The sequence below is a fragment of the Syngnathus scovelli genome, chromosome 9 (genome assembly GCF_024217435.2).
Source record: "Syngnathus scovelli strain Florida chromosome 9, RoL_Ssco_1.2, whole genome shotgun sequence".
NCBI classification, from domain to species: domain Eukaryota; kingdom Metazoa; phylum Chordata; class Actinopteri; order Syngnathiformes; family Syngnathidae; genus Syngnathus; species Syngnathus scovelli.
The window spans coordinates 11,198,258-11,223,516 of record NC_090855.1 but is presented as its reverse complement, the minus strand read 5'-3'; the positions used below and the strand labels follow the sequence as shown (position 1 = coordinate 11,223,516).

The 25,259-nt window shown below is 46.2% G+C and overlaps 2 protein-coding genes across 3 annotated transcripts; both read right to left on the bottom strand.

The window, feature by feature from the left end:
* Window positions 1-1,392: 1,392 nt before the first annotated feature.
* si:dkeyp-69b9.6 (uncharacterized) lies at window positions 1,393-10,093 on the bottom strand. Of its 2 annotated transcripts, none has more exons than XM_049731418.2 (4): window positions 9,610-10,093; window positions 9,096-9,227; window positions 6,983-7,619; window positions 1,393-4,873 (listed from the first exon to the last, which is right to left on the bottom strand). In XM_049731418.2, exons 3-4 carry the CDS (start codon window positions 7,197-7,199, stop codon window positions 2,532-2,534), a joined length of 2,559 nt encoding a protein of 852 aa, XP_049587375.1. In that variant the 5' UTR covers window positions 7,200-7,619; window positions 9,096-9,227; window positions 9,610-10,093; the 3' UTR covers window positions 1,393-2,531. The 2 variants fall into 2 exon arrangements, with proteins under 2 accessions (XP_049587375.1, XP_049587373.1); XM_049731416.2 differs by having other exon boundaries at window positions 9,111-9,227.
* A 1,055-nt stretch (window positions 10,094-11,148) lies between these two features.
* Window positions 11,149-24,772, bottom strand: LOC125975674 (protein shisa-7). Its single transcript, XM_049731531.2, has 6 exons — window positions 24,107-24,772; window positions 19,598-21,398; window positions 18,936-19,090; window positions 18,476-18,541; window positions 16,627-16,812; window positions 11,149-16,497 (listed from the first exon to the last, which is right to left on the bottom strand). Exons 2-6 carry the CDS (start codon window positions 20,281-20,283, stop codon window positions 15,479-15,481), a joined length of 2,112 nt encoding a protein of 703 aa, XP_049587488.1. The 5' UTR covers window positions 20,284-21,398; window positions 24,107-24,772; the 3' UTR covers window positions 11,149-15,478.
* Window positions 24,773-25,259: the final 487 nt, after the last annotated feature.

Sequence of the window (25,259 nt, the reverse complement as noted above, 5' to 3'; positions counted from 1 at the left end):
TAAGGGGCGTTAAGAGGACGACTTGTCAACTCACCATCTATACATTCGCATTTTGTCTGCGTGTTTACTTTATGGTGTGTTTTAGAGTTCCCTCCTCAGTAGTAATCCAATGTAGGCGTGAGTGTGCAGATTGTCTTTTTTCACGTTGCCTCCCGGTGTACTGTACAATGGCGCCACGGCTCACGTGTACGGGGCACGCGGAGACAAGCTTGTCCGCTAGCGGCTCTCGCTCTGATTGGCTGAGAGCTAGTCGTCTCCGAGCTCCCCCATTGGCCAGAAGTAGGTCGGCCTGTCCCGCCCACTCGGATTCCCTCCGTGCATGCTATTGCCGCGTGAGAGCGAGTTGGAAGGAGGAAAAAACGGCACGAGGGCGGCCCAGCTCGCTCCACTGTACCCGAGCACATGCAAAACAGCTCGCCACAGGAATCCAACCCTGCACGGCCCACAGACGGATGTGCTCGAGTTGACAAGTAAACATTTGACAGGGCTCTGAGACACCGTTGGCGGGAGAATCATTTACAAGCGTGAGCATACACGTGACTCACTCCTTAAATTTGACCACGATGTGAACCATTACAGGAGGGGTTCGATTAGAAATAGATTCTGGCTCGATTTAGAAGTCTAACAGTTAGTTCGCCTCTCTTTCAGGACAGCTCTGTTTATTAAATTTAACGTAAGGCTTGATTTAGAAGCCACTCACATCAAGACTTCAAAATTAAACTTGGACGCGTCATCAACTTGACCTGAGTTTAGGTCTAAATGTTTCTGCCACCCAACCTATTTTAAGCGCACAGCTGAACAAAAACGTTTAAAATAAAAGCAGATACACAGGTTATACTAAGTACCTCCTGCCAAAAACCCTAATTAATTGCTCTGCCTGTCACTTAATGTCACTGGTGTTGAATCGTCAACCTTCATACCAATAATGTGAAATCAGATAATTTCCCTAAACACACCAAATGATCTCGCACAATAATGGGCGGCGGCCATTATTCCGTTTAAAGGTAAAAAACACAGGCAGATCTCACAACCACAAAGCATTATCTCTTATCATAGTCCAGTCCATGTGACCAGGATAGAAAAGCCACACTGGAGCCTGGGAACCGTAGTCCTGTGTGCTTTACTGACACCTAGTGGAGTTACAATGACTAAGTGGATTCAGGGGAAATGTGGTCTGTTTAGTGTGCATTCTATAAACTGAAGTAATAAACAGAAGCTTTTGTAATACTGCCAAAAATGCATTCTGTAACACAGTCTGAATTCCAGGAATAGTTAAAAAAATATACATCAATGTTTATAAAACCTGGTATCATGAAGTGTATTTGTTTAACGTATATTCCTGGATCGGGGGTTTTTTCTGCATAATTTTCAACAAAAAAGAAAAACCAATGATTACACTCAAGGTTTATTCATTTCAAATATAATCAACTACTGGCTTTTCAGTAAATAAAGTGATAGAAATCTACTAAAACTATATTTTTTTCTTTAGAAGAAAAAAAGGTGTGAAACAGGCATGGACATTTCATATGTGAGGAAATTTCTTTAGAAGAAAACAAAAAAACAACGTGACAGTAAGATTATGATTGCGACTCGGCACACACTAAAAGTTTGAGGTTCGGTCTAAGATTGGTATGAAGACAGTTACATACATAAATACATGGAATAGTACATTTGCTTGGAGAATAGGTCCTTGTCTTAAACATAAAGTGAAGCACTGTAGAAATAATTACTGCTAAAAAGAGCATACAAATAACATGAGACAAACGCGTTATAGTTCACTTGTTTACTTTGTGTTCTATCCCTTGGTATAAAAGCTAGGAAACTTTTCAACTCAATGAAGCCAACATAAAAAGCAAGGCTTTTTGTAAGTTTCTTCATTTTGGCAGGAGAGAGGCCCTTTATACTAATTACCATTGACTTGTTTTTATCTATAGGTGATTACAATCACTCGGGCGTATAGGAGTAACCCCTCAAATCAAATTAACAACTACAAACTTGTGGGATATACTTGAAGAAGCCATCACATATCACCTCAGCAATAAACTTGACCAGAGAACAAACATGCACTGACAAACTATCAACAAATGTTATCGTAATCCCAAAGTCCCTACTCCTAATAAAATCACTTTACATGTTAAAAAAAAAAAAAAAAAAAAATCCTCAGAGGTGCTACATGGACCATACAAAGTACACAGCAGAGACACGGTTTATTATACAGCAAAAAGGTGTGTAGCGAGGATGCTAGTTAGAATATGAGGAGCGATACATGTGCAGGGAACGTTAGCTAAACTTGCCTAGTGACTGCACAGTGTCTGCCAAGCATAGTGTCAATGCACTTAAGGGGGTTAGTGATCCTATGGAAACAGTCACATTTTTATTTTTTTTTCTTTGAAAGACATTCCAAAAGAATCTGGAAGCATTTCAGGTGATGTTTTACAGTAGTTGTTACCACACTCAATCCTAAACTCAGCAGTCTAAAATCGACTAGTCCCTTTATTGTCATCGTGTTGTCACATCCGGTACGGGGATGCTCAGTATCGGTATGATCCCAGTAGATGGTAGGGCACGTCGCCCTGACCATCTCGGGTGGGTCTTTCCGCTGGTCTCTTTAGTAGCGTCGGCTTTTTAGAATCAGCCTGCCGCGCTCTTTTAGCCGTGCGGCTGCAGGAACCCTTGTGCCTTTGGAGCAGGATAGCGTTCCAGAAGCGAGCGGCGCAGCACTGGCAGGAGAAGGTCCCTCTGGCGCGATGAAAAGCCCGATGGACAAAAGCTGCCAGGGGCCTCTGAGACTGCTTCCCACATACGCAGCACTGAAGTCGCTCTCGTGTGGGTTTGGCTTTTTGTGGGTGTCTAATTGCCATGTGAACGAGCAGCCCCGCTTTGCGGGAAAACACAGAACTGGGACATATAGGACAGCCAAAACGCTTCACAGGAACTTTTAAGGATGACAGGATCTGAACTTTCACGCCCCCGGTGTTGACAAGTTTATACCCGCCGCCACCGGATCCTTCACCCCGCCTAATTGTCAAGCGAAGAGAACCTTGTTTTTTCTTTGACTGCCCTCGTACTGTACAACTTATCTTTCTCTTCTTGTGGCTCCCGTCAAATCTGACTAAGTCTTGGGATTCATATTTATTTTCCTGCCAATCTCTCTTATCAGACTTTTTTTTTTTCTTCTTGTGTCGTCTGATCTCATCGTGCGGCAACTGGTTGCTGCAGTCGAGGTGTTGTTGGGGCTGGGCACCGGACTGATGATGAGGATGATGGTGGTGGGGGTGATGATGATGATGATGTAGATGGTGATGTTCAGTGGAGGGCAGTTCCGTGAGGGGCTGGAACGGGGCCGTGGTGTGTAGAGTACGGCTGCGGGATCCGGCCGGATAAATGTGCTCTCCTTTTACCCCGGCCGGGGAGTGCGGGTGGTGGGGTGGCATGATGGTAGAATTGGGGGGCAGAGGCTGCGAGTAAGACGGGGCGCCGGAGGCTGAAGACTGGGCCGCCGCGGCGTCGTAAAAGAGGGGCGAATAACCGGCCGGCGGTTGCGGCGGCGGCGCCTGTTGGTGGCCGTGAGCGACAACGTTAAGACTCGGAGCCCCGTGGTTGTCGGCGGCCGGGGCCATCTGCAGCAGGGCGTTGGTGGCGGCCTCGCTCTCCGACGTCGACTGGTTCACGTCGCTCCCTCCCCTGTTGTCTGCAGAGCCACTGCTGCCTTCTTGGGGGTTGGACGGTTCGCCGCGGGTGATCCCGTGCTGGGACTGCCTGTGTCGGGTAAGGCTGTTGGAGTAAGCAAAGGCTTTTCCGCACACCTCGCAACAGAAATGCTTTTCACCCCCACCTTCGTGAACCGTCTGGTGATGGGCGGTCAGATGGAAGTGGTGGCGGAACGACTTCCAGCAGATAGTGCAGGTGTAAAGACGAGGCGGGGGCTGCGGATGCGGCTGGGTATCTTGAGGCTTGACATCTTGAGGGTAGGAGTAATAGGAGGAGGTGTTCGGTACTTGGTTCTGGTTCCCGTCTTGGGTCACGCTGCACTGGGGGTTGGGATTAAAGCTGTTCATGTTCTCTGGAGCTGGTGTCGTTGGCACCTCTTCCATCTCCCCTTTCTGGTGGAGCTTGCTGTGCCTCCTGAGACTCTGGGAGTAGCCAAACTCCTTCCCACAAATGCCGCATTTGTAATTCTTAGCCCCAGAGTGAACCGTTTGGTGCTTGCTCAGGTGGAAAGCCTCCCTGAAATACTTTCCACAAACAGTGCAGTGGTGAGGCTTCTCGCCGGTATGTATGCGGTCGTGCCGACGTAGAGTCTCGCGGCGTGCGAAACCCTTGCCGCAGACACTGCAGAGGTGAGTGCGTGGGAGCCCGCTGGTTCCCATTCTCGGAGTGTACTGCCTACGCTTCGGGGGCTGCCCGTCAGCTGCCGGATCTTTCTTGGCTCTGGGTTTGCGGGGACGCTTGGGCTTTGCGGCGGGATTCTGCGAATTGTTGCTCAACGCCTCTTGGTTCCCGCCACCTCGAAAATTCTTATCCATGCTCGATGTTGACGGTGAACCCAGGGGGCCGAGACCAAGACCGCCGAGTAGACCTCCTATGATGTCTCCCCTGTCATCTCTATTTCCGGTTGCCGCGGTGATGGCAGAGATGGCATTATTGACGGAGCTAGTGACATCATCCTCCGAGTCATCCAGTAGCGAGGAGAGGGGCAGGTGGGGCTGTTGCTGCGGATGATGGTGCTGGTTGTGGCTCTGAGAGTGCGGGTGCAGGGTTGGGGCCAGGGGCGCCTTTCTCAGAGCTGGGCCGGCCATCCCGCTTCCACAGGGGGAGGCACCAGAGTAGCACGGAGATGGATTACCTTGAGAACGGTGGTCTTCATGGTAGCCTGTGTAACGATTCCGAGAGTAGTCAGTGGGGTATTTACCATCGGTTCTGTCCCTGTCATTTGAATTCCCTCCCCTTGCAGACTGAAACAGATCACATCCTAACCCTGATTTTTGCTCTCCTTCCCCAACAATGATTATACCCTCCTTCTCCTCACTTTTCCCATAAATGACCCCCCTATTGCTCGGATAAGTTCCCCCTCCTCCGTTACCTCCTCCGCTCCCTCCCCCTATTCTGTCCTCACCGTCGCTTCCTGTCTTGCTGCCTCGTTGTTTGGGTCCCCTACCTGGCTTGCCGCAGGTGCCTGAGGCAGCGTGGTTGAGTAGAGAGGTGCTCTCACGGAAGGCACGACCACAGGCAGGACATCGGAATGGCTTTTCCTCATGTATCTTCTCATGCCGTGTCAGTGACTCTCTACGATTAAAAGCCCGAGAGCAGGTGGAGCAGCCATATGGGCGGGCTGAAGAGTGTAGGACACCGTGTTGCAGGAGGTGACCTTTTTTCTTAAAGCCTTTGCCACAATCGGGGCAGTGAAATACTTTGTCTGGGCTAGGGCAACAATTGGACATGGGCTGGGGAGTTTCTTGGGTCGAATGGGGGAGGCTCGGGTCTGACTGACTTTTAATGTGAACGGGATTTGGGCCGGTAGTGGTCGATTTGCTAGTGCCAGCTGCGGTTGGCTCATGCATACGCATGTGCCTGCGAAGGCTCGAAAGGTGAGGGAAGCTTTTGCCACACTCTCCACAGCTATAAATTGACTCGGTGTCAGATTCGGTGGCGTTAGCTTGCATTGAGCTCAAGTTATCAGATTTAGAAAGGTGAGACTCGTTAGTAACCAGCACTGAGGCAGCGGAGGAAGAGGGAGCAGAGGAGGAAGAAGAAGAAGAAACTACTGATGAGGATGAAGATGAGGCAAGCAGGGATGACGGGTCTCCGCCCATATTTGGTAAGCCCACCCCACTTCCAATTAAAGCTGGGGGCTGACTATGACTAAGTGCGCCGTTGCTACTACTCGTGCTAGGATTACTGTGGCCGCTGGGACCGTTGCTAGTGCTTTCAGATTTTCTCTGGGGCAGATAGCCAGCCATCGCTTTCTTCCTCCGACTGCTACTGGTGCTGCCGCTACTACTGCTACTGCCGCCGCCGCCTGTTCCGCTACCTGCGCTTTCCGCTTTCGCGTCATCCTTAGACAAGGATAAATGAAGTGGCAGAGGAAGCGGCAAACCCGCTTCCTGCTGCATCAGCGAGGCTATTTGATTTGACGAGAGAACGGGGATGCCTTGAAAGTCAAAGCCGCCCAGCGATGAGGGCTGGGACCCGGGGTGGAGCGGGTGGTGAGGATGAGAATGGGAGTGAGGATGAGATAGGGTGTGAGGCGCAAGCTGTTGCTGCTGGGGCGGCTGCTGCGGAGCCTGCTGTGATTGAGAAGCGGAGTGACTATGCGAGTGAGAGGAATGAAGCGCAGGGGGCGGAGCAAGGCTAGTACTCGGCTCCCCACCGCTCTGACCTAAACCGATCCCCAAGTGGTTATGGCTACCCTGTTGAACGAGAAACTGCTCTAAACTAGCATTAGCAGGCACCCCGGAGAGGAAATACTGATTTGCGGCTAGCATGCAACTAAACTGTTGGTGAAGGCTCCGTGCATCAGACTGGGCCCCAACCAACTGGTGTCCCAAAGAACTGACTGCACTGCTGCTAGCGAGGTTGTTAGAGGTGGCCACAGAGGTTGAAGGGGAAGGGGAGGACGAAGAGGGGCCGGATGAGGCTTGGGGGACAGAGAGGCCGGGATGCAGAGGAGGTGGGGGTGGAGGTGCGGATGTTACTAATCCTCCTAATCCCCCAGCACTCACACTACTGCTACTTCCTCCGGCAAAGTGCTCAAAGCGGCCTACACCTGGGTGCAACTGCTCCTGCGCTAGTGCTGCCTCAGTCGGGTGGAAAGAGCGCAGGAACTGTGGGTAGCTCGAAGAATGGCTTGAGCTGCTGTTGCTGCTCATCTTGCTTGACTTTGAACGAGAGCTCTGAGACGAGGAAGGCTGCTGTTGTAAAGGTGGGGGAGGAGGGGCACTCATCTTGGCAAAAATGGAGGCAGAATCAGAAAAGGCGTTACCTCTTGACCCCTGCAGGGGGCCCAAGCCAAGTCCAGACAGAAGAGCTCCAGACGACTCGGCTTGCTGCTGCTGCTGCTGCTGGAGTTGGTGCTGGTGGAGTTGCACTTGCTGCTGATGCTGCAGTTGTCGGTCTAACCCAAGGCCTTTGAACTGGTGGGCCTGGTGCCCACTTAACATCTCTATAATGTCCAAATTGTATTTTCCAAACTGGAACATTTCCCACTCACATGCACATGGGGGGTGCAAGGACAAACCTCCAGTGCTAGGAGCAGCAACAAGAGTCCCAAAACAAGAGGAGTGAAATACAAAAAAAAAAGCCTAAAGACACTTCGGCGAAAATGTTTTTTTCTTTTTTCCAGAAACGCTTGAATGTCAGTTAAAAGTTTTCTTATATGTACAAAAACAGCTGTTGGTACTCGCGATCATCCACTGCTTAAAATTTACTTCCCGAAGCAGCGGAACAGCTCAAAAGCATAAAAAAAAAGGTGTTCCGTCTAATTTCAAAATTGCTTAGAATAACTTTTAGCCAAGCAGTTCAATAGACTTCCTCTTGATTCCTTTGCGAGTTACTGCATTGACATTTTCCTTGATCTAAGTGAGACTCCTCATCTGTGTTCAGCCAAGAAGACCCTGACGCTGAAAAAAACACAAAGTTAAAGAAAAATACATGTCACAGAAGTCATTTCTTCCATCACCCACTGACATTTTAATAAGGCTAATTTGAGCAAGCTGTTTGTTCGGGTATGTTTTTTTTTTCTAATTCAAACTTAGGTCAACACAGTATCAACAGTGCAATTCATACTAAGAAAAGCTTTCATAGAAAATATCATGTGGGGCAAAAATACTTCTTTAGCCACTTCAGATAAGTAATCATAATGAAGATTTAAGACTTTATAACAACTTACCCTGAAGTGGTTCTGCTGGATTGCAGCACAATGATGCTAAATCAATTTTCAAATGTTCAAAACGGTTGAGACTGTGTGTCATTGTTGGGGTCGCTCGGTGTATATACAATGAATAAAAAAAGTCTACACACCCCTGTACAAATGCGAGGGTGTGCACAATTTTACAACCCCCATTATTCCCATTGTTACATTTCACCACCCCTCTCATGAAGATTTTTTTTATTATTCAATTGCGCTGTACAGGTTATAGGTCAAATTAATGGTAGTATTCTTTTTTTTCAATAAGTCATCTTGATCAATTTTTTTTTTCAAACCACACATCTGTTTAGTTGTGTGTGGACTTTTTATATACAATGAACATAATCTAAATATAAAACCTACACTGTTATCAAAGGTTAACCTTTGTGCTCCATCTTTCTAACTTTGTTACCTTTCTAAATGATAACAATGGCAGTCGTCGACAGTGATTTACTACAGTGAGGAGAGCAAAAGCATGGGGATTACCTTAATACCAACCTTTATCGCGTTCATCGTTTTATTACCGTACAGTGATTGCGTGCACAGAAGACAAGGGTGACATTTTAATCTATTATGAAAATTCAAGGAGCGCACAATGATCAGGTTTATCGTTTACTGGTGAAACACTTCTTGAGTGATTCATTGCATCATAGTTAAATGTCGGTCAAAATGCCAGCAGGCGGTTGTAAATCATTTTCATTTACTTGAGTCACTTTAAATGTGCGCTGTCTGTCTCGATATTAGTGTCAACATAAACTCGAATGCATTTGTCATCTTTCCTTTCAAGTAATTTTTAATGTTACAAAATCAATATGCTTGCTCAACTTTATTTTGTTTGTATGAATTTTAATGCCTACTCAATGTTACTCAAATGCAATTCACCTTATTAGTTGCTTGCTCATTAATAATACGAACGTACATGTGTAAATATTTCTGCTGTGCTGTTTTAATTTCCTTCACAGATTACGATCACCTCAATACAAATGTAAACAAAGTTTGCTTTAATAAAGTTGCAAATGGAGAATTTAACTGGTTGTATGATGTGGCAAGCTTTAAATAAAGTCATGGTCAAATCAATGCAAAGTTGTTTCAATTCTTTCTGTGTGTTGCATTTATAATCACGTGTAAACAAGCAATCTGGCTGCACTCCAATGTCTCACATTGGACGTCGTGTCTTTTTTTTCCTCACCTCTTCACTTCTTACCGTTTCCTCCAATCGATCCTAAGGATCTTTGGCACAACACGATCCCCCGAGTGATGAACGAGGGAGTTATTTTATCGCAGTTTGGGCCGATTCGCATTTTCGGGCAAAGCATCAATCCTGCAGGGGGAGAGGCAAAGAAAAGAAGCGCACACATTAGCATCACCCTCGCTGAGCAGTGTCAACATTGGAGGCGGGTTAAAACACGCAAACTAACAACAGTGCGACTCGGGGAATGCAAGTTGATAAACAGTATTTAAAAAAAGTAGTGGGGAAGTAGCCAAAATATCTAAACTATATGGCAACCCCGGTTGAATCATTTAATCTAGCCCGATAGCGGAGCTGCTTTATCTCCGTCTCGGAAGGAAAGGGTCTGCATCATGCTAACAACGTTAGCCGTCGCCCAAACATCGGTATAAAACAAATGCAAGCTAAACTTAAAATGCTGACGCTAGCTTTTTCTCCACTCAAAGTAAATTATTTGGACATAAAATGTGTTTACTTGGGCGTGGAGAGAGCAGAAGACGGATGCGGCCTGTCACGCCTTCTTCTTCGAGCCGAGCTAGCTATTAGCTACAAGCTAGCAGCTAGCGCTGGCTTCCATTGCTGCGTGCGGTTTCCAGTGTTTAGCCGGAGCCATTTTCAGCAACGCCGAGCCAAATGGCTAAAGCGAGTCCGGCCGCCCGCTCGCCTGTCTCCCACCGCACGAATAACAATCACCGACGGATAACGCCGTAGTCCTTCCGCATCCCACTTGAGCCTCGACGGGGAGCACGGAAGGGGCTTAGTGACACTATTGGCCGGAAGAAAATGTTGCAATGGTGGTGGGCGCTAATTATTTTTGGGGTTAAAAAAAAGTGAGTGACGTGTGCTCCCCAAACATCGGTCCTTTCCGGCCCTTCTAATGTTTCCGGGTAGAGCCAGCGAGGCTCGATGGTGGACTCTTGGCTCTTTAACCGACATACTAGGAAGGCGCTGCTTTTTTCTTCTTCTTTTTTTTTTTTTTTTTTTTACAGCACTCCAGTAATTGCAAGGCAACTCTGTGTGTACAAAACACTGCCTTCTCTGATTTAAAAAAGAAAAAATGTAGTTGCCCCCATCCAATTCAAGTTAATTTAAAATTTATATCTCTTAAAAGGTGGAGTTCATGATAATAAAAACTCACCTTGTTGCACATGCACAGCTTTTTAGAACTCCATTAAATCTTCTCTGTCTGCAACATGTGATAGTTGAAATGGAATTGGGCCTGATTTAACAAATGCCATCATAATAATAAAGCACATTTCCCAAGTATTAGAAAGATTCACATGGCTCTCCATTTGCCACAAAATAATTATTGTATCATTTCTCTGCCTGCCTATTATTATTCAGTGGTTGTAATCACACAGATGTGAATCATCCCAGTTCTGTGTCGCTTTGAATTTTAAGAGTATTCATCATGTCTGAGTTGGGAGGATAATCATCAGGACGGAGCGAGTCTATGTAATCCAATGGAGCTCTAATTTCATAGTCATGAATGTATCCTCGAAATATTCATTATGCACGGCTGTCTCGTCGGCCTTGTCTTGAAATGAACAAACGAAGTGCAAAAGAAATTTTTGTTCAGCACGGTCCATAACATAATATTAGATGATTTTTTTGCCGACCAAAAAGCAATCTTTCATTTCAACTCCCAAAACGGCTCAGTGCAATAAATGCAGTTATAGGAGGAGACCTTTCGAATATAAGCTCAATTGCCTCGGCAAGAGCGCGACATAACTTTGTGCGGGCGAGACAGTTGTTTGAGGACTCTTTCTACTTTTCATTTCATGTATCGCAAGTGGAGCAAGCTATCTACTCCCACTGGTGCTGGATAACCCAACTACAATTTGGTCCACTCTGTATCGCTTTTATTATGTTGACCTAGGTTCAAGTCTTTGTCAAATAAGTCTTTTTTTTTGCTTATCATTACAATATACAATGTGGAATATAAATGCATGACTTCAAAGAACATTTCATCGCAAAACATCCTGCTCAAAAAAAATAAAATAAAAGACCAATAAATGTTTCCCATCAACTTTATTATACAAATTCCCCGTAAGTCATTGTCGTATCCAACGGGATCAATGCATTGAAGAATAACTAAAAAGGGGAGGGAAAAAAAGGTTGTTTGAAAGTTTGAATCATGAAAATAAATTCATTTTTAGGCTACTGGACACCATTATTGTCCTTATAATTGTCATTTCCTTTTGGCAATACTTTTTTTTTTGACATTTCAAGTGGCCATTATGTTTCCTCGGTCGAAATGAATTCATAATGGTTCAAAATTCACACCATGTTCATTCATTTCTCGCTCTCCCAAAAAAAAAAATCCCTTACATTCCTGTGTATTGTTAGTTAGCTCTCAGCGGTGAAAAGGTTATACCATCGTGTACTGTTGTAGCCGCCTAGAAGGCCATGACAAGAAGCAAGACTGCAAACGTTATGAGTTTGGCACTACACAATTCATTAAATACTAACACAGAATTTGCGTTTTAATTCTCAAATTAATGAAGATATCACTCAAAATTGTTTTCTGATTGTACTAGCTATACAAAATACGTTACTTGCACAAATTAGGTTAACCATTTAGAAAAGTGTGAGAACATGAGTTTGGATGGATATGGCTTGTGAGAGTATACAGACTTTGCTACAAACCTTTTGTGGCTCTATTCAAATTTAAAATCGAAAAAAAAAACCTGTCTCTCTATAATAGACCCTTTACATGTCAGTACACAAAGCTTTGTCTTACCTTTAGTTGCGTCGCTGGTATTCGCTAATTTAATAAAACCTAAACAAATTAAAAACAAAAAGAACATTGAAAATGTGACATGAACAATGAAGAAATGAACAAGAGAAGAAAAAGACGCTAGAGATGCTAAGATGCTAACAGAGGCGAAATTGTTCATAGCAGGCCATCATGCTAACCACAAGCCTGGTATTGTGTTTTGTGGAGTTTTAGTGCTTCCCATACCTGCGACGTGATACTGTTGGTATTAAGAGGCGGATTACTTTGGGTAGGACTCTATGCCAAATTCACAGCTCGCCACTAATTGTTAGCCATTAGCGTTGTTAGCAAGCTCGTGTGCACCGACAATTGGGACAAATTTCAGCACTTACTAAAATTTAAAAGTTGTTGTTACTTTGTTAACTGGTCAATTTAATCCATTTATAGTTGCACTTCTACATCTTATTACATTAGCGAATACGGAGTGCGAGTGACATAAAGGGTCCATTTCCCTGAAATATTCACTGATGTTTTTCCACCAGACCTTCTCTGACAAAAACATTTCAAAGAAACATAATGGAATGGAATCACAGGTTTTAAATAACGAGAATAAAACAAGGGATCTTTGCTTGTTTGGTGGCATCCCGTCCTATCCCAACTTTCTTTACAACAATCTTTTAGAACTTCAGTGTCAACCCAAGCAGTCATATGAGATCAAGACGCCATAAGGCCGATGTCGAGGCACAGTACGTACAGCTAGAAACAAGAAAATGACCTTAGAGTCCAGACATACTAGAAATGCTTCTTCGAAGAATGGAATCAGGCATGCATCAAGGAACCACATGTATGTAACGCAATAGAACCTAATGAGAATGCTAAAAGTTATCCAAAAACAATAAACACTAAAACCCCACCAAGTAAATGAACATCACACTATAAGATAATCGTTGATAATAACCATAACAATTATAATAATCATCAATAAGAACACTCCATCATATTGAGAACAACTACATTTAGCAATGCGTATAGGAAGATTGTTCAAATGAAATCTGTGTCCTTTTGTAGAGAAAAGCCGGCGGTTGAATTCCCTTTGTCGTTAAAAACTGCAGAAAAAAAAAAAAAAAAAAAAACCTTCCGTAAAATCTGAGGGGCCGGCTAGTCTATTTGTGCAAATTTCAGTCTCTTGTGTTGTGACTCTTTCAAACTGTGCTCTGATTGCTCGTCTATCTTTTTTCTACAAGAATATACTCATTACGCAATGACAATATCAACACAAAATCAAGAGCATCTCATATGGACCACAGATATCACATACTACAGAGTGTAAGGAGAGGGTAGCCCTTAGTATTGATAAGCGTTGTTATTGATGTTTATTGGGGTTATTTGTCTTCAATGGGTTTAACCCCCCTACTGGCTGCAGCGTGTTATGACACAGCGAGGTCTTTGTGCGGGAGGATGTTTGGAAAGGGCTTCCTGGCCATCCCGAAGTCTCCTCACCTGTACAGAATATCGCTCGCGTGTTTGGAACTGGCGAAACGCATTACAGTTGTGATTGTCTGACCAGCTTCCTCTGTGGTAGTTTTCTTTGAATCCCCATGAAATGGCTTTGAAGGACATGTTGGGTACGTGCAACCTCTGCGACATGACTGTCTATTCATTTGTGCTCTGTTTAAATCGATACAAAAACAAAGGAAAAACATCTTCGGTTACATTAAAGCAAGTTGACGATTCTTATGTACAGTGTCTATAAAAAGTCTACACACCCCTGTTCAAATGCAACATTTTGTGATTTAAAAAAAAATGAGGGCAAGATGAATCTTTTTTTAAAAGGAACAGAATTAAGAAAAAGCCCACCGGAATATCGGAACTTAATTTGGAGTTAATCGGAGGCACTTTAAAAATTGCCGGGTTAGTGTTGACTCTTATTTATTATGAGTTTTAATGTGATTGTTCAATTCTGACCACAGCCACATCCCCAATTCTGAGGGTGTGCAGACTTTTGCAACCACATTATCTCAGTTGTTTATTTTTATTTCCCCTCTCAGGTCACATTGATGGTGGAAGAAGTTTGAAATGATTTATCTTGCTCCCATTTTTATGTATTACAAAAAAGCAAGCATTTGAACAGGGGTGTGTAGACTTTTAATACCCACTGTAATCATGGCTCTTGATTATTTGGTAGCCCATTTGTTTTTGCAGTCAGGTCCTGATTTTAAACAATGGGACGCTGTCATCTTCTGACATCGTCTTTGACACTTGTGGCAGCGCAAAGCGACGTCCGGTGAGACTTCCTCCTCGAAGCTAAGGTCACACGGCAAACTAAACCAGCTGGGCATCAGACTGGTCCGTGTCCGTGTCGGTCCACAGTTTGAATGCCTTTGGCGTCCCAAGATGCTCCATTGTGCCAGAAAGGCAGAAAAATGTCACTCTTGCTGACGGGACCCAACGCAAGTCAGTTTCTCCTTGTGACTGCGAGGTCAGAACTATGTCTTGATGCTCACCCACGAGAATCGTCTTGGTAATAAATCATTGTAGGCGAGAGCTGGCCAAGCAGGTAGTCGGCTCCGTTCTTTAATAAAATTCACTCTCCCACATGGTCTTCTTCTTTTTATCAGTCCTTTGATTTGTGTGTGTGTGTGTATATATGTGTGTGTGTGTGTGTGTATATATATATATATATATATATATATATATATACACATAGTATATACGTATATATATACATATATATATATATATATACATACATAGTATATATATCATGTATAATGTTATGTATATATTTATATAGGTGTAAAACTAATATGGCTCCTGAGTGCTTTTTAAAACGGTCTACTGTACATGTCCTGTGTTCTTCCATCCTACCACTCTGTGCAAGTAATGGCACTGCTGTGTATATGGCAAAGATGGCAAATTCACTTAGAAAATATGGCTGATGTATGCTATCACACAACTGGAGCATGCCTAAGAAGTAGTCGTATTCAAGCTGTTTGACTAAACTAACACTAATTAGGATAGCCTAAATACGCTACTCTCAAAAAGGGAGAGATATTTGTCTTTTTCGGGTGGAATTTCAGGATGAACATAAAATGAGCAGTTAGCCTTAACAGGGTAACTTAATATCACCGGAAATTGTATAATTTTTTGGGGATGTGAACAAGCATCGTTAAGATGTTTTTGCTCAAAAACTCCTAAGCAAACACAATATTTGTCTTTTGTAGTTTTTCTCATGGCATCTGGGTGCAAAGAAAAAAATGTGAGTTGAGTAACATCATTGTGATAAAAGTCATCCTTTGCTGCCATCTTGCCGCATTTACATCCATTTGGAATCCCTTTAAAGGAAGCGATGAGGAAATGTACAAAAATTATACCTGGGGTTGTGGTTTAGCTAATTTTTTAGGGAACAGTAAATGCTGCAAAAAGTTGGAGTTTGAATTAAGTCCACTGTTATAACATTTCCTCAACAGTCACCGCAAATTCCGAACTTTTTGGGAGTAGCGTACGTTATACTGTAAGAATATTTTGTATTTCTGGCAGCTGTGAATCTCTAGGTTAAATGCAGACGGGCGCTCTGGTCCCGCGGCGAGGGTTGAGCGCTCGCTACGTTAGGCACAATGCCCCCTCAGACTGTCACCTCATTTTTGCTCCCTGTCCTGATCCCCTGACTGCCCCCGCCCCCGCCGCTCCCCCCGGACCCGCTGCCAGGGCCGGGGCCTCCGCCACCCGGGATGAAATGCAGCTGCTCAATGGTGTTCTGTCGTTTGCTCGCAAAAGCCATCCTGCGGGCGTTGTGGCCCCCTAACGTTCCCGTTCCCATGACAACGCCCGCCCCAGGCGCCTCCCCCGCCCAGCCCATGCCCCCGCTGATGTGGCCAGTCATGGCCGGGTTCCTCTCCTGCTCTCTGCCGGACGTCGGGTGAGAGTTCATCTTGATCATGTGGTGTCGGTCCAGGGAGGGGGTAGCGCACACGTTCTGCTGGGACTGGGCCTTCTGCTGGCGGGGCAGGGTGGGGACACCCCCTCCCGGGTGAGCATACGGATCCATGACCCCCATCCCGCCCATTCTCTCCTCCAAATGGTCTGGGGACATGAGCAGCCGGTCCTGTCTCTCGTGTCTATCGTGTCTCTCGTGTCTCTCCTGCCTGTCTTGCCTGTCTTGCCTGTCTTGCCTTTCCTGCCTGTCCTGCCTGTCCTGCCTGTCCTGCCTGTCTTGGGTCTTGCGAGTGAGGGTCTGTGTGTTGGAGTTCTTACCGGAGGCAGCCATGGCTTTGTAGTACTGGTGCTGCTGGTTCTTGGAAAGACGGGACAGAGTTCCCGTGTTGCCGGGGACGTCGCCCATGTTGAGCAGCTGGTCAGTGGACTTGACCTTCCTGGGTTTGGAGAGGGTGTCGTAGTTGGGGTTGTACTGGGGCTCCGGGGGGTCCAAGGGGTAAGGGTTGGGAGTGGGGGAGGCGGGCATGCCGGACGGCAGCGGCGGAATCCAAGGACGGGCCGCGTGCCTGGGCAGCGTTCCTCTCCCGCTGAGCGTGTAGTCCCCACCCCAGTGGAGGTGGTGCTGGGAGGACTGAAGGGCCGGTTGGGCGGTGTGCGGGCGTCGCTTGGTGGTGCAGTAACCAGATGAGTACTCATCCAAACCTTTTTCTGAAATCCAAACGACATTTCTTAGTTGTTTATCGGCACAGGCATCTCTGACGGGTTATTAGAGCTTCGCAGATCGAGGGGGTCGGCGGAACGTTTGTCCTCGCCTCTCTTGGGGGGGGCAGCACTTACCGAGCCGTTTGAGCGAAGAGTATCGGTTGAGTTCGGGCTTGGTGGCGCTCTCATAGGAGGGTGGCAGCTGAGCCAGGTTGTGCAGGGAGTGGTGGAAGGCAGGCTGGGATTTGGTGTTGTTGTGTTTATTGGACAGCAAGGTGCCCCCCGCCGCCAGCTGAGCGTTGTTCATCCGGGGGGTGCGTTCTGCGAGAAGCCATGGGTAGGTGTTAAATGAGATGTGCTCCTCCGGGTACAAGAAAATAACGTGATTTTTGTTTTGTTTTTTGTCAAGTGATGCCACACAATAAAATCATCTGGATCCAGACTATACATTCCTTTAAAAAAAATTGGCTAGAAGCCGTCAGTTTAAAAAAGATTAACCCCTGGAATCAAGGATATGTTTATGAACGTGATTACTTTGCTTGAATATTGTCAGTGTACATGTTGCTGCTGTCACGGAACGGAAATGGAGCAGGGCGACCAAATGCAGCTTGGACCAGGGTTTATTGAGGGAAAAGGGAGTTGGAAGGGAAGATGAGGGGGAACAGACAGACAGGAACTAGCAAACTAATATAACAGCCTAACAAAACACCAACAGGACTGACTGACTGACAGGGATGGCAAACAGAAAAAGACAGAGACAAGACAACAGACAAGGCAAAAACAGAAAGACAGGAACGACGAGAGACAAGAAATAATCCGACAGGGAGTGACACGCAGACAGGACTTAAATACGAGACAGGTAACGAGAGGCAGGTGACTGTGATTACACTGATCGTGGGCATACACAGGAGGGTAGGGGCGAGTACACAGACGCAGACAGACACCATGACAACATAGACACATAGTAAGACGACCCGGTACGAGTCGTGACAGTACCCCCCCCCCCCCCCCCCCCCCACACACACACACACACACACAAGGGACGGCTCCCGATGTCCCAAAAACCCAAACCCCCACATGGTGCGCGGGGGGGAAACGCACCAGTCCAAATGACCCCCACTGGTCTGTGGCAGAGTCCGAACCGGGCTCGGCAGTACATGGAAAGTCCGAACCGTGCTCGGCGGCAACTAAGAGGTGAAAGCCGCGTGCAGCGGCAAAAGTCACAACCGCACACACGGCGGCATACGTGAAGCCATAACCGCACGCAGCAGCAGGAGTCAGACGAGTGTTTCAGCAGTGGGTGTGGGGTCTCTGATGATAGCGGGTCCGGCATTGTTGGCACGAGGCCTGGCGATGCTACGGGTCTGGCGATGCTGGAGCGAATTCCGTCGGCGGCCACGGAGCCGATGGCGCTGGAACAAGCCCTGACGACGAATGTGGATCGGACATCGTGGGCGGGAGCTGGTGGTGGAGGGTGGTCCAGGCGCTGGTCGCTGAAGTGTTTAACTTTTGTGACAACTGTGGTGCTTTTTGGGCCTTAACAATTTTTTTGCTCCCTTGCGGATCGTTCTTGTTTCTTGTCTCTTGTCTGTAGTCTTGTCTCGGTCTTTTTCTGTTTGCCATCCCTGTCGGTCAGTCAGTCCTGTTGGTGTTTTGTTAGGCTGTTATATTAGTTTGCCAGTTCCTGTCTGTCTGTTTCCCCTCATCTTCCCTTCCAACTCCCTTTTCCCTCAATAAACCCTGGTCCAAGCTGCATTTGGTCACCCTGCTCCATTCAGCTCCGTGACAGAATAATCCGACAGGGACTGACACGCAGACGGGACTTAAAATACGAAACAGGTAACGAAAGGCAGGTGACTGTGATTACACTGATCGTGGACAGACACAGGAGGGGAGGGGCGAGTATATAGGGACACGGACAGAAACCATGACAATATAGACACATAGTAAGACGAGTTGTGACAGTTGCAAGCGCGGAACTCACCAATAGTCGCAGTGTGTTTGGGGCTGGAGCCTGACGTGTGGATAAAATTGTGCTGCAGGTTGCCCACTGTAATTAAAAGAACAGAATGGCTCATAATCAGCTCGCAGCACTTTAAAAAAAAAAATTCAAGCACACTCGACACCCTTTCAATATGTTTTTGGAGTGACTGTCTCATGAATGGCAAATTTTTAATAATTAGCGTTGCAAAGCCTTGCTTGTTGGAAAAAAATTGTGTAGTTGTTTTTTACAATACTATACTCGATTTTTAATTAAAAAGAAAACAGTCCATCTGCACACACACAGTTTGAGTATCTATCTTACAGTTTAGTACTCCTGTAAAAAAAAGGTCATTAAAACAACAAAGCTAGTGTTGGCCTACGCTTTGTTAAAAAGCACTCATTCGTACATTCCAGACAATCAAGTCGTGGGTTTGCGCTATTTTTAAGCCCGACACCCTCACATCTGTTGTCCTTGCTCGGCAGTCCTGGAGCGTAGAGGTTTTTCGGCGCTCTCCCCAGCGTCCCCTGGCCATCTCCCATGGTCAGGGCCACGCTGTTGTTTCTTTCGTCCTGCTGCACCGGACTGGACTGGTGCCGCAACATGTCCACCAAGGCTCTACAGTGGTCGGAGAGAGGGTGGGGGGGGGTCACATTAGAAATGAGTTTTCTGTTCTGAACATGATTACCTTTCCTGCATCGAGCAGGACATAAAATGTCGGCTATATGTATCGAAACAGTATTTTGTCAATATCATCGGTTCGACATGGTGCAGCATATGAGCCGAAAGGCCCCGAGGAGTTTTGCAGCAGCCTCTCGCACTTTTCCAGCTGATGACTAAGAGAATGATTGTGAAGCCAGAATGATGAATCTGGGCCATTCATTGAGTCCTGAAAACCTCATTTCTTCACATCATTCATACGCGGATGTGTGGGATTAGCCCGAGGTAGCAAGAGTACTCTGTACCCCAAATTTCAAACAATCCAGATAACAACCACTTTAGACTTTATTTATATCTGCTTACGTTGCGTCGTCAACAAGAGTTGGAAAAAAGCAACAAGCCTGATTTAATTTATCAAAAGAGCAGCGATAGATAAATGTTTCAAAAATCTGGAAAACTCCTGACCTTGGCATATTGAGGTCCCTCTGGATGGCTTCGTGCTGGACCTTGTTGAAGACCACCTTGATACCCACAGCCACGGCCACCATGAACACCACCACGCCTCCGATCACAAAGCCCGTGTTGTGGCTCTGCTGCTTGAGAGGGTCGAAATCCGGGTCGGGACCCAGGTCCTCTTCGATGACCAGGGCGTTGGACTCTGTCTTGGCCCAGGCGGGCGAGTCGTAGTTCTTGCAGCTGTCCTGCTCCAGTTGCCGGTTTCGATCGGGGCAGCAGAAGCGGTAGTGGCACGTCCCGCAGCAGTAGATGAACATGTCCTTGGTGCAGTTGAAGGAGTTGTCAAAGTGTCCCATCACGTCGTAGTAACCCTGACATACGTCCATCCACACGTCGATGAGGCGCGGGGCCACCTGGGCAGCGCCAAGGGGCGGGGCCAGTGCCTCGGATGACGTCACATTTTTGGGGAACATCATTTGGGCCATGGGCTTAGGGGGCGCCTCCAGGACTCCCTCTGGGGGGGTTTCGGGAACTTTCTCAGGGACTCTGGGCCGACTCCTTAGGGCGGCCGGCCTCAGATTGGAGGGGCCGGGCTGAGTAGAAAACGCGACAGAGGACGGGATGACATCCACCCCGGTGGCGTGCGTGAGAAGGAAGAGCAGCGCCAGAATGCGGAGATTGGCTGTGGGCGTCATTTTTACATGACGATTGGAACGGCGCTTTTGTTGTGCAGGTTTTAGTTCACCAGCTGATTCCAAAAGCGTAGCTCTGAATATTCACAATGCAACAACAGCAGCTTCATTCAGAAAAGCTGGCGAGATCAAAATTGGCCGAGCGAGAAAAAAAACCCCACTCTTAACTGCGAGCTTCGATTTCAGATAGCTGCTCATGAATTTTGTCGCAATGCTTTTCGGATATGAGGCAGTCCTTTACATTCCTGTACTGATGGCGGCACTTGAGCAGCAATGTCGTATCGATTGTATGTAAATGTAAACGTTATCATCTGCTTTGTTCCGTAAATACGGTATGGCACGTTCAAAAGTAGGCACTCGTTAGATATCTCATCGGCACATTGTAAACACCGACTGTCACTCACTCGGTGACTTAAGGGGAGCCCGCGGGAGACTCCCCCCGTCGTACTAAATCTTCCTCGGGCATTTCTATGGCTGCACTTTTTATCTCTTGCTTTTTATTCCGGGATCGGATTGGCAAGTATCGGCGCTGGCCTGGCACAAGCTGTGACTGTGATGGGGTGCTGGTGGGTGATAATGAGGGAGCTTTTAAGTGTGAGGAGAAGGAGGAGGAGGCCGCTAGCGCTGGAAATTAGGAGTAAGCACAAACCGAGGAAATGGCTCCCCGCCTGCGAGAGACATCGCGAGCGACGACTTGTGCCGTTCTTCCGAGCACCAAATTGCCAGTCCCATTTAAACTGGGGTGACTAATTAAGCGCGTGATGAATGACGGCTCCTGTCCAAAAAAAATATCAAAAGGGAAGAAAAATTATCCCTGATTTGTCACTGGGAAGTGGGTTCAAAGAATATCACTTTTGTAGAGAAATATGTAAATGCCTGAAAGTTATTGTGTTGGAGGTGCCGGCAAATAATGAGACGGTGGCAGATTCGTCTGTGACTGGAGAAAAATATAATTACATGTAATTTGGAAAAATGTGCGGCAGAGAATGGAGGCACATATGGATGGGCGAGGCGGCGGGGAGGGTGGGCTCCTGCAAGCTTTTGAGGTGGTGGGTTTGGTAAAGGGGGCTCAGGGCCAAAAAAAGACCAAGGGACCTCTCTCTCTCCAAGGGAGTCCGCTGGAATACAAACAAGAGATGAAGTGATTAGTGGCAAGGTAAATCGAGGAAAACTGAGCCAGGGAAGGGATTGAAAGAAGCACAAAGAGAGGCGAGGAGGAAGAGCCAGAGGTATAGGAGCAGAGACGACCATGAGTGGGAGGGCGGCATGTGGGTGGCTGGCTACACAATCAAGTACATTTCTCCCAGCACTTAGCGCCACAACACACACACGTACTCACACACACACGAGAGCCGCAACATTAGGACACATGTAGATGGCCAAATAACGGCCACTGTGTTTGCGCAGTAAAGTGAAAGGCCATTCCTAAACATCTCTTTACGGTCAGCCTTTCCGCTCCTGCCTTTTTTCTCTGCTATGGAGAGAGATTTGTGTCAAAATTATTCACACAAATATTCATAATTAATATTTGTTATTCAGATACGTAAAGACATCTGCTATTTATATCTTACTATGTTGTGTTGGATCATTTATGCAGAATTGGTTTCAATTTTTGTTAATCTCTCACACACACACCGTCATAAGCGGGAATCGAACTCATGGTGCCTGCACACGACGGAGGGAACTGTACCACTACACCAGGGTGTCACACTTATTTCGTCACAGGCCGCATCATAGTCATGGTTTCCTTCGAAGGGCCATTGAAATTGCCAACCCAAATAAATGTCTGAATGTCTCAAATTATATATAGTGTACGGTACTCAACAAACTAGTGAATGACTAGATGAATAACTAGTTTTCAAAACAGAGACTAAGATAAACTGTTAACATATTTTAAAAATATGAATGGTAATAAAAATCGCTAGCAATAGAGCTATTTTTAAAAAGTGAATACAATTAGTAATTTTAATATTGACATGAATTTGATGCACAATTTGTCTTCGCGGACCACATAAAATGATGTGGCGGGACGTATCTGGCCTTGAGTTTGACATGTTACACCATCAACCATATCCCCAGTGATTGGTTTTAATAGCATAATCGAAAGATGACCAATGACGTCATTGATAGGTAAATCTTATTCACCCTATCTTTGTGAATGATCCAATGTTTCTCGGAAAAACAAGTGTTCATCTAATTTCACAAGTCAGGAAACAGTGCAACACTAATTTGTTTGCAACCTGTGGTTTTGACTTTCTTCGTCAGCTGTTAACGCTTTGGCGTAGAAGAAGTAGCAGCTGAAAAATAAACTTCCGGCTTCAAGAAAAGGTAAGCTTGAGGGGGGGAAATACGATCGTGCGTTGTTTCACGAGAATAAAATATTAGATAAACGCTTATTTTCCGTTTTCCCATTTCCAATTTTAACCAAACACAATCGATAGCGCGTTCCTGTTAAACGGAGACAGCAACAGCGTCTCCTAGCGGACAAAAGGGGGACAGGCCTTTCGACACATTGAGCTTGAAACAGCGTGAGGAGTGTCTCACTAAAAATAAACTAAATGTATTAATCACTCAAAAAAGCGTATGCCAATTAATCCACAAACACACATTCAACATTTTCACAAAAAAATCGAATATTTGGCAATAATAATTAATAGTAAATGCTCACACAACATCAAACATGTGAATTAAGGATAATATGTGAATAATTTTCAGACAAATCTCTCCCCATATCCTTCCTTTCTTTCTGCCTTTCTCTCGCTTTCTCTCAGAATCCGTGCGTGGGTTGAGGCAGCTAACTCTCTCAGAATAGCACTGCAGCGCTGTCTGTGATGGGGAAGGGAAAGGAAGCGAACACAATCGGAACCCACGGGTAAAACAAATGGTTGAAAAGGCTTTCTTGTAAGAGTATTAAACTCACAAGTTCGTCTTCGTGTGATTTATTAGCTGGACCCCATTTTGTTCCACAAAGCATCACTTGGCCAGCGGCCTCCAGCAAAAGCACACTGTGCCACTGAGGCATTGCAGCAAGGGGGCGGGAGGAGAAAGGGGGGGGGGGGGGGGGGTGAATGGCACACATTGACAAGTGTGAACATGCATACTTACGAGCAGCCACTGGGAGGAGGACGCAAAAAAAAAAAAAAAAAGATAAAAACAACCAAAAAGGAATAAACATGCAAAAAACAACCCTGCGTGGGTGAGCCACACCCACCGAGCGTTACTTTGGCGCGAGTGCGTTGCAACAGGTGTTTGTCGGGAAACGAGAAAATGCATCGGGAAAAAAACAACCATGGGGAGATTAAAAAAGAAAAACACGACTGCGTGACATAGGCTACTTAATTAAAAACCACAGCAGCGTGGCTTGTTGTTTTTTTTTGTGTTTTTTTTCAAATTCATTATTTTTGCTGCTGCTGCGCAACGAGTGACTGACGTGCACATCGATTTAACCCCCCCGCACTGACACATTAATTAGTTGTAACTTGTAACGGGGAAATGGACATGACTTGCATGTAGCTGTGGGGCTGCTTGCTTTCTTGCTTGCTTGCTGCTGAGAGTGCGTGGGTGTATCCTCGCCGGTGTATGTCTGCTTCTTCGCGAGCGCTGCTAATATCATTATTCTCATTATGCGCGTGCACTTGCGCTAATTTGCTCCGGTAATATGTATACATATATATTTTTAACAACGATTAAAACAAACGTTGTGCAGAAGTAGCATGCGCGTGACTGTCCAAAAAATCAAAAGTGATGCAGCAGATAAAACCTGACAAACTCACAGAAACATGCGCTTTGGTTTTAAATGTTTTTTTATGTAAGTGTCGTGTCTTACCTGTGCGTCGCTGTGCGAGGTTTGTCGCCGGAGTCTGCGCACTCAACCTCCGCGTCTCTCACTCAGACAGGCAGCCTGTTCTTTATTAGACCTGCACTTGATCCGGATCCTGGAATCCCGGATTCTGGATCTGGACCAGCTGTTTTTTTTTTTCTTTTTCTTCCTTGTATTGTTTAGTTAGAACGAACAAGTGTCGCAGGTCTCCATCGTCGTCGCTCTTGATAAATCCACGCACACGCACGACATATAGGGAAGAGGAGGGGGGGGAAACGTTGGGGTGTGTGGCTTACTAGGGGGAGGGTGGGTCAGCAGCACCACTAGACGAGATGTTCTGAGATGTTCTCACGCGTCAGCTGGAACATTCCGATTCAGAAGAAAACCACAGCGGGGTTCACGATGCAACTTTTGTAGAATAGAATAGCAGGCGTGATCCTCGGCGAGATGCTGCCGCTGCAGCTGCTTGTGATTGGACCCTGCCTGACTGCTGCTGATGCTGATGCTGATGATGATGATGAGACCCTCAACTCTCCTCCGAGCTGATTAGGCACCTTCTCAACCCTCCTGTTTTAATCACTGAAAAAAGTGCGAGCGCAACCCAGAAAGCAGAAACGGCAAAGAAGTTTAATTGAAGCGGCAGCCGGCAGAAGCGTGATCAGCCTCTGGTGAATGTGTGAGGGGGGGGGGGGGAAGAGAGAAAGAAGATGAGGAGGGGGGAGAGGAGCCATAGAAACATGGTTGCCAAGGCAACAGTGTCATTATGTTGGTGGCAATTATGAAAGCGATGAAACCAGAGGAGGGAGGGGGAGAAGATTGGCGCAAAAAAGCTTGAATACTCCAGTCACTTGCACGGGTGAATTATCAGGATACTTTTGGATGGAAAAATGTGTGCTGTTGGGGGGGGGGGTTCATGGTGTGTTGCATATGGTCTTCATATATGACGCATGAATGAAAGTGCTTTTGTATGCTCCCTCAATGCATTTGTTATTGCACAGATGCAAGGACGAGCTCAACGTAAATGTTGGGCAGAGCGGTGCCCTAGTGGTGAACAAGTCTGTCTTCGCAGTTATGAGGTTAACGCTTGCAAGTTTCCCTTTGGGCCCACATTGTACTAATTAGGGTCAGAGGTCAACTGTGACTTATTTCAGCTGACTTT

What these genes read in the sequence shown, in the direction of transcription:
- si:dkeyp-69b9.6 (XM_049731418.2), bottom strand. Translation starts at nt 7,199, where the DNA reads ATGTTCCAGTTTGGAAAATACAATTTGGACATTATAGAGATGTTAAGT. An exon ending in CCCCCTGCAGGGGTCAAGAG is followed by an intron (nt 4,874 to 6,982) that starts GTAACGCCTTTT and finishes ATCGTTACACAG; the next exon opens with GCTACCATGAAGACCACCGT.
- LOC125975674 (XM_049731531.2), bottom strand. Translation starts at nt 20,283, where the DNA reads ATGACGCCCACAGCCAATCTCCGCATTCTGGCGCTGCTCTTCCTTCTC. An exon ending in GCCGAGCAAGGACAACAGAT is followed by an intron (nt 18,542 to 18,935) that starts GTGAGGGTGTCG and finishes TTTTAATTACAG; the next exon opens with TGGGCAACCTGCAGCACAAT. An exon ending in CAAACACACTGCGACTATTG is followed by an intron (nt 16,813 to 18,475) that starts GTGAGTTCCGCG and finishes GGCTTCTCGCAG; the next exon opens with AACGCACCCCCCGGATGAAC.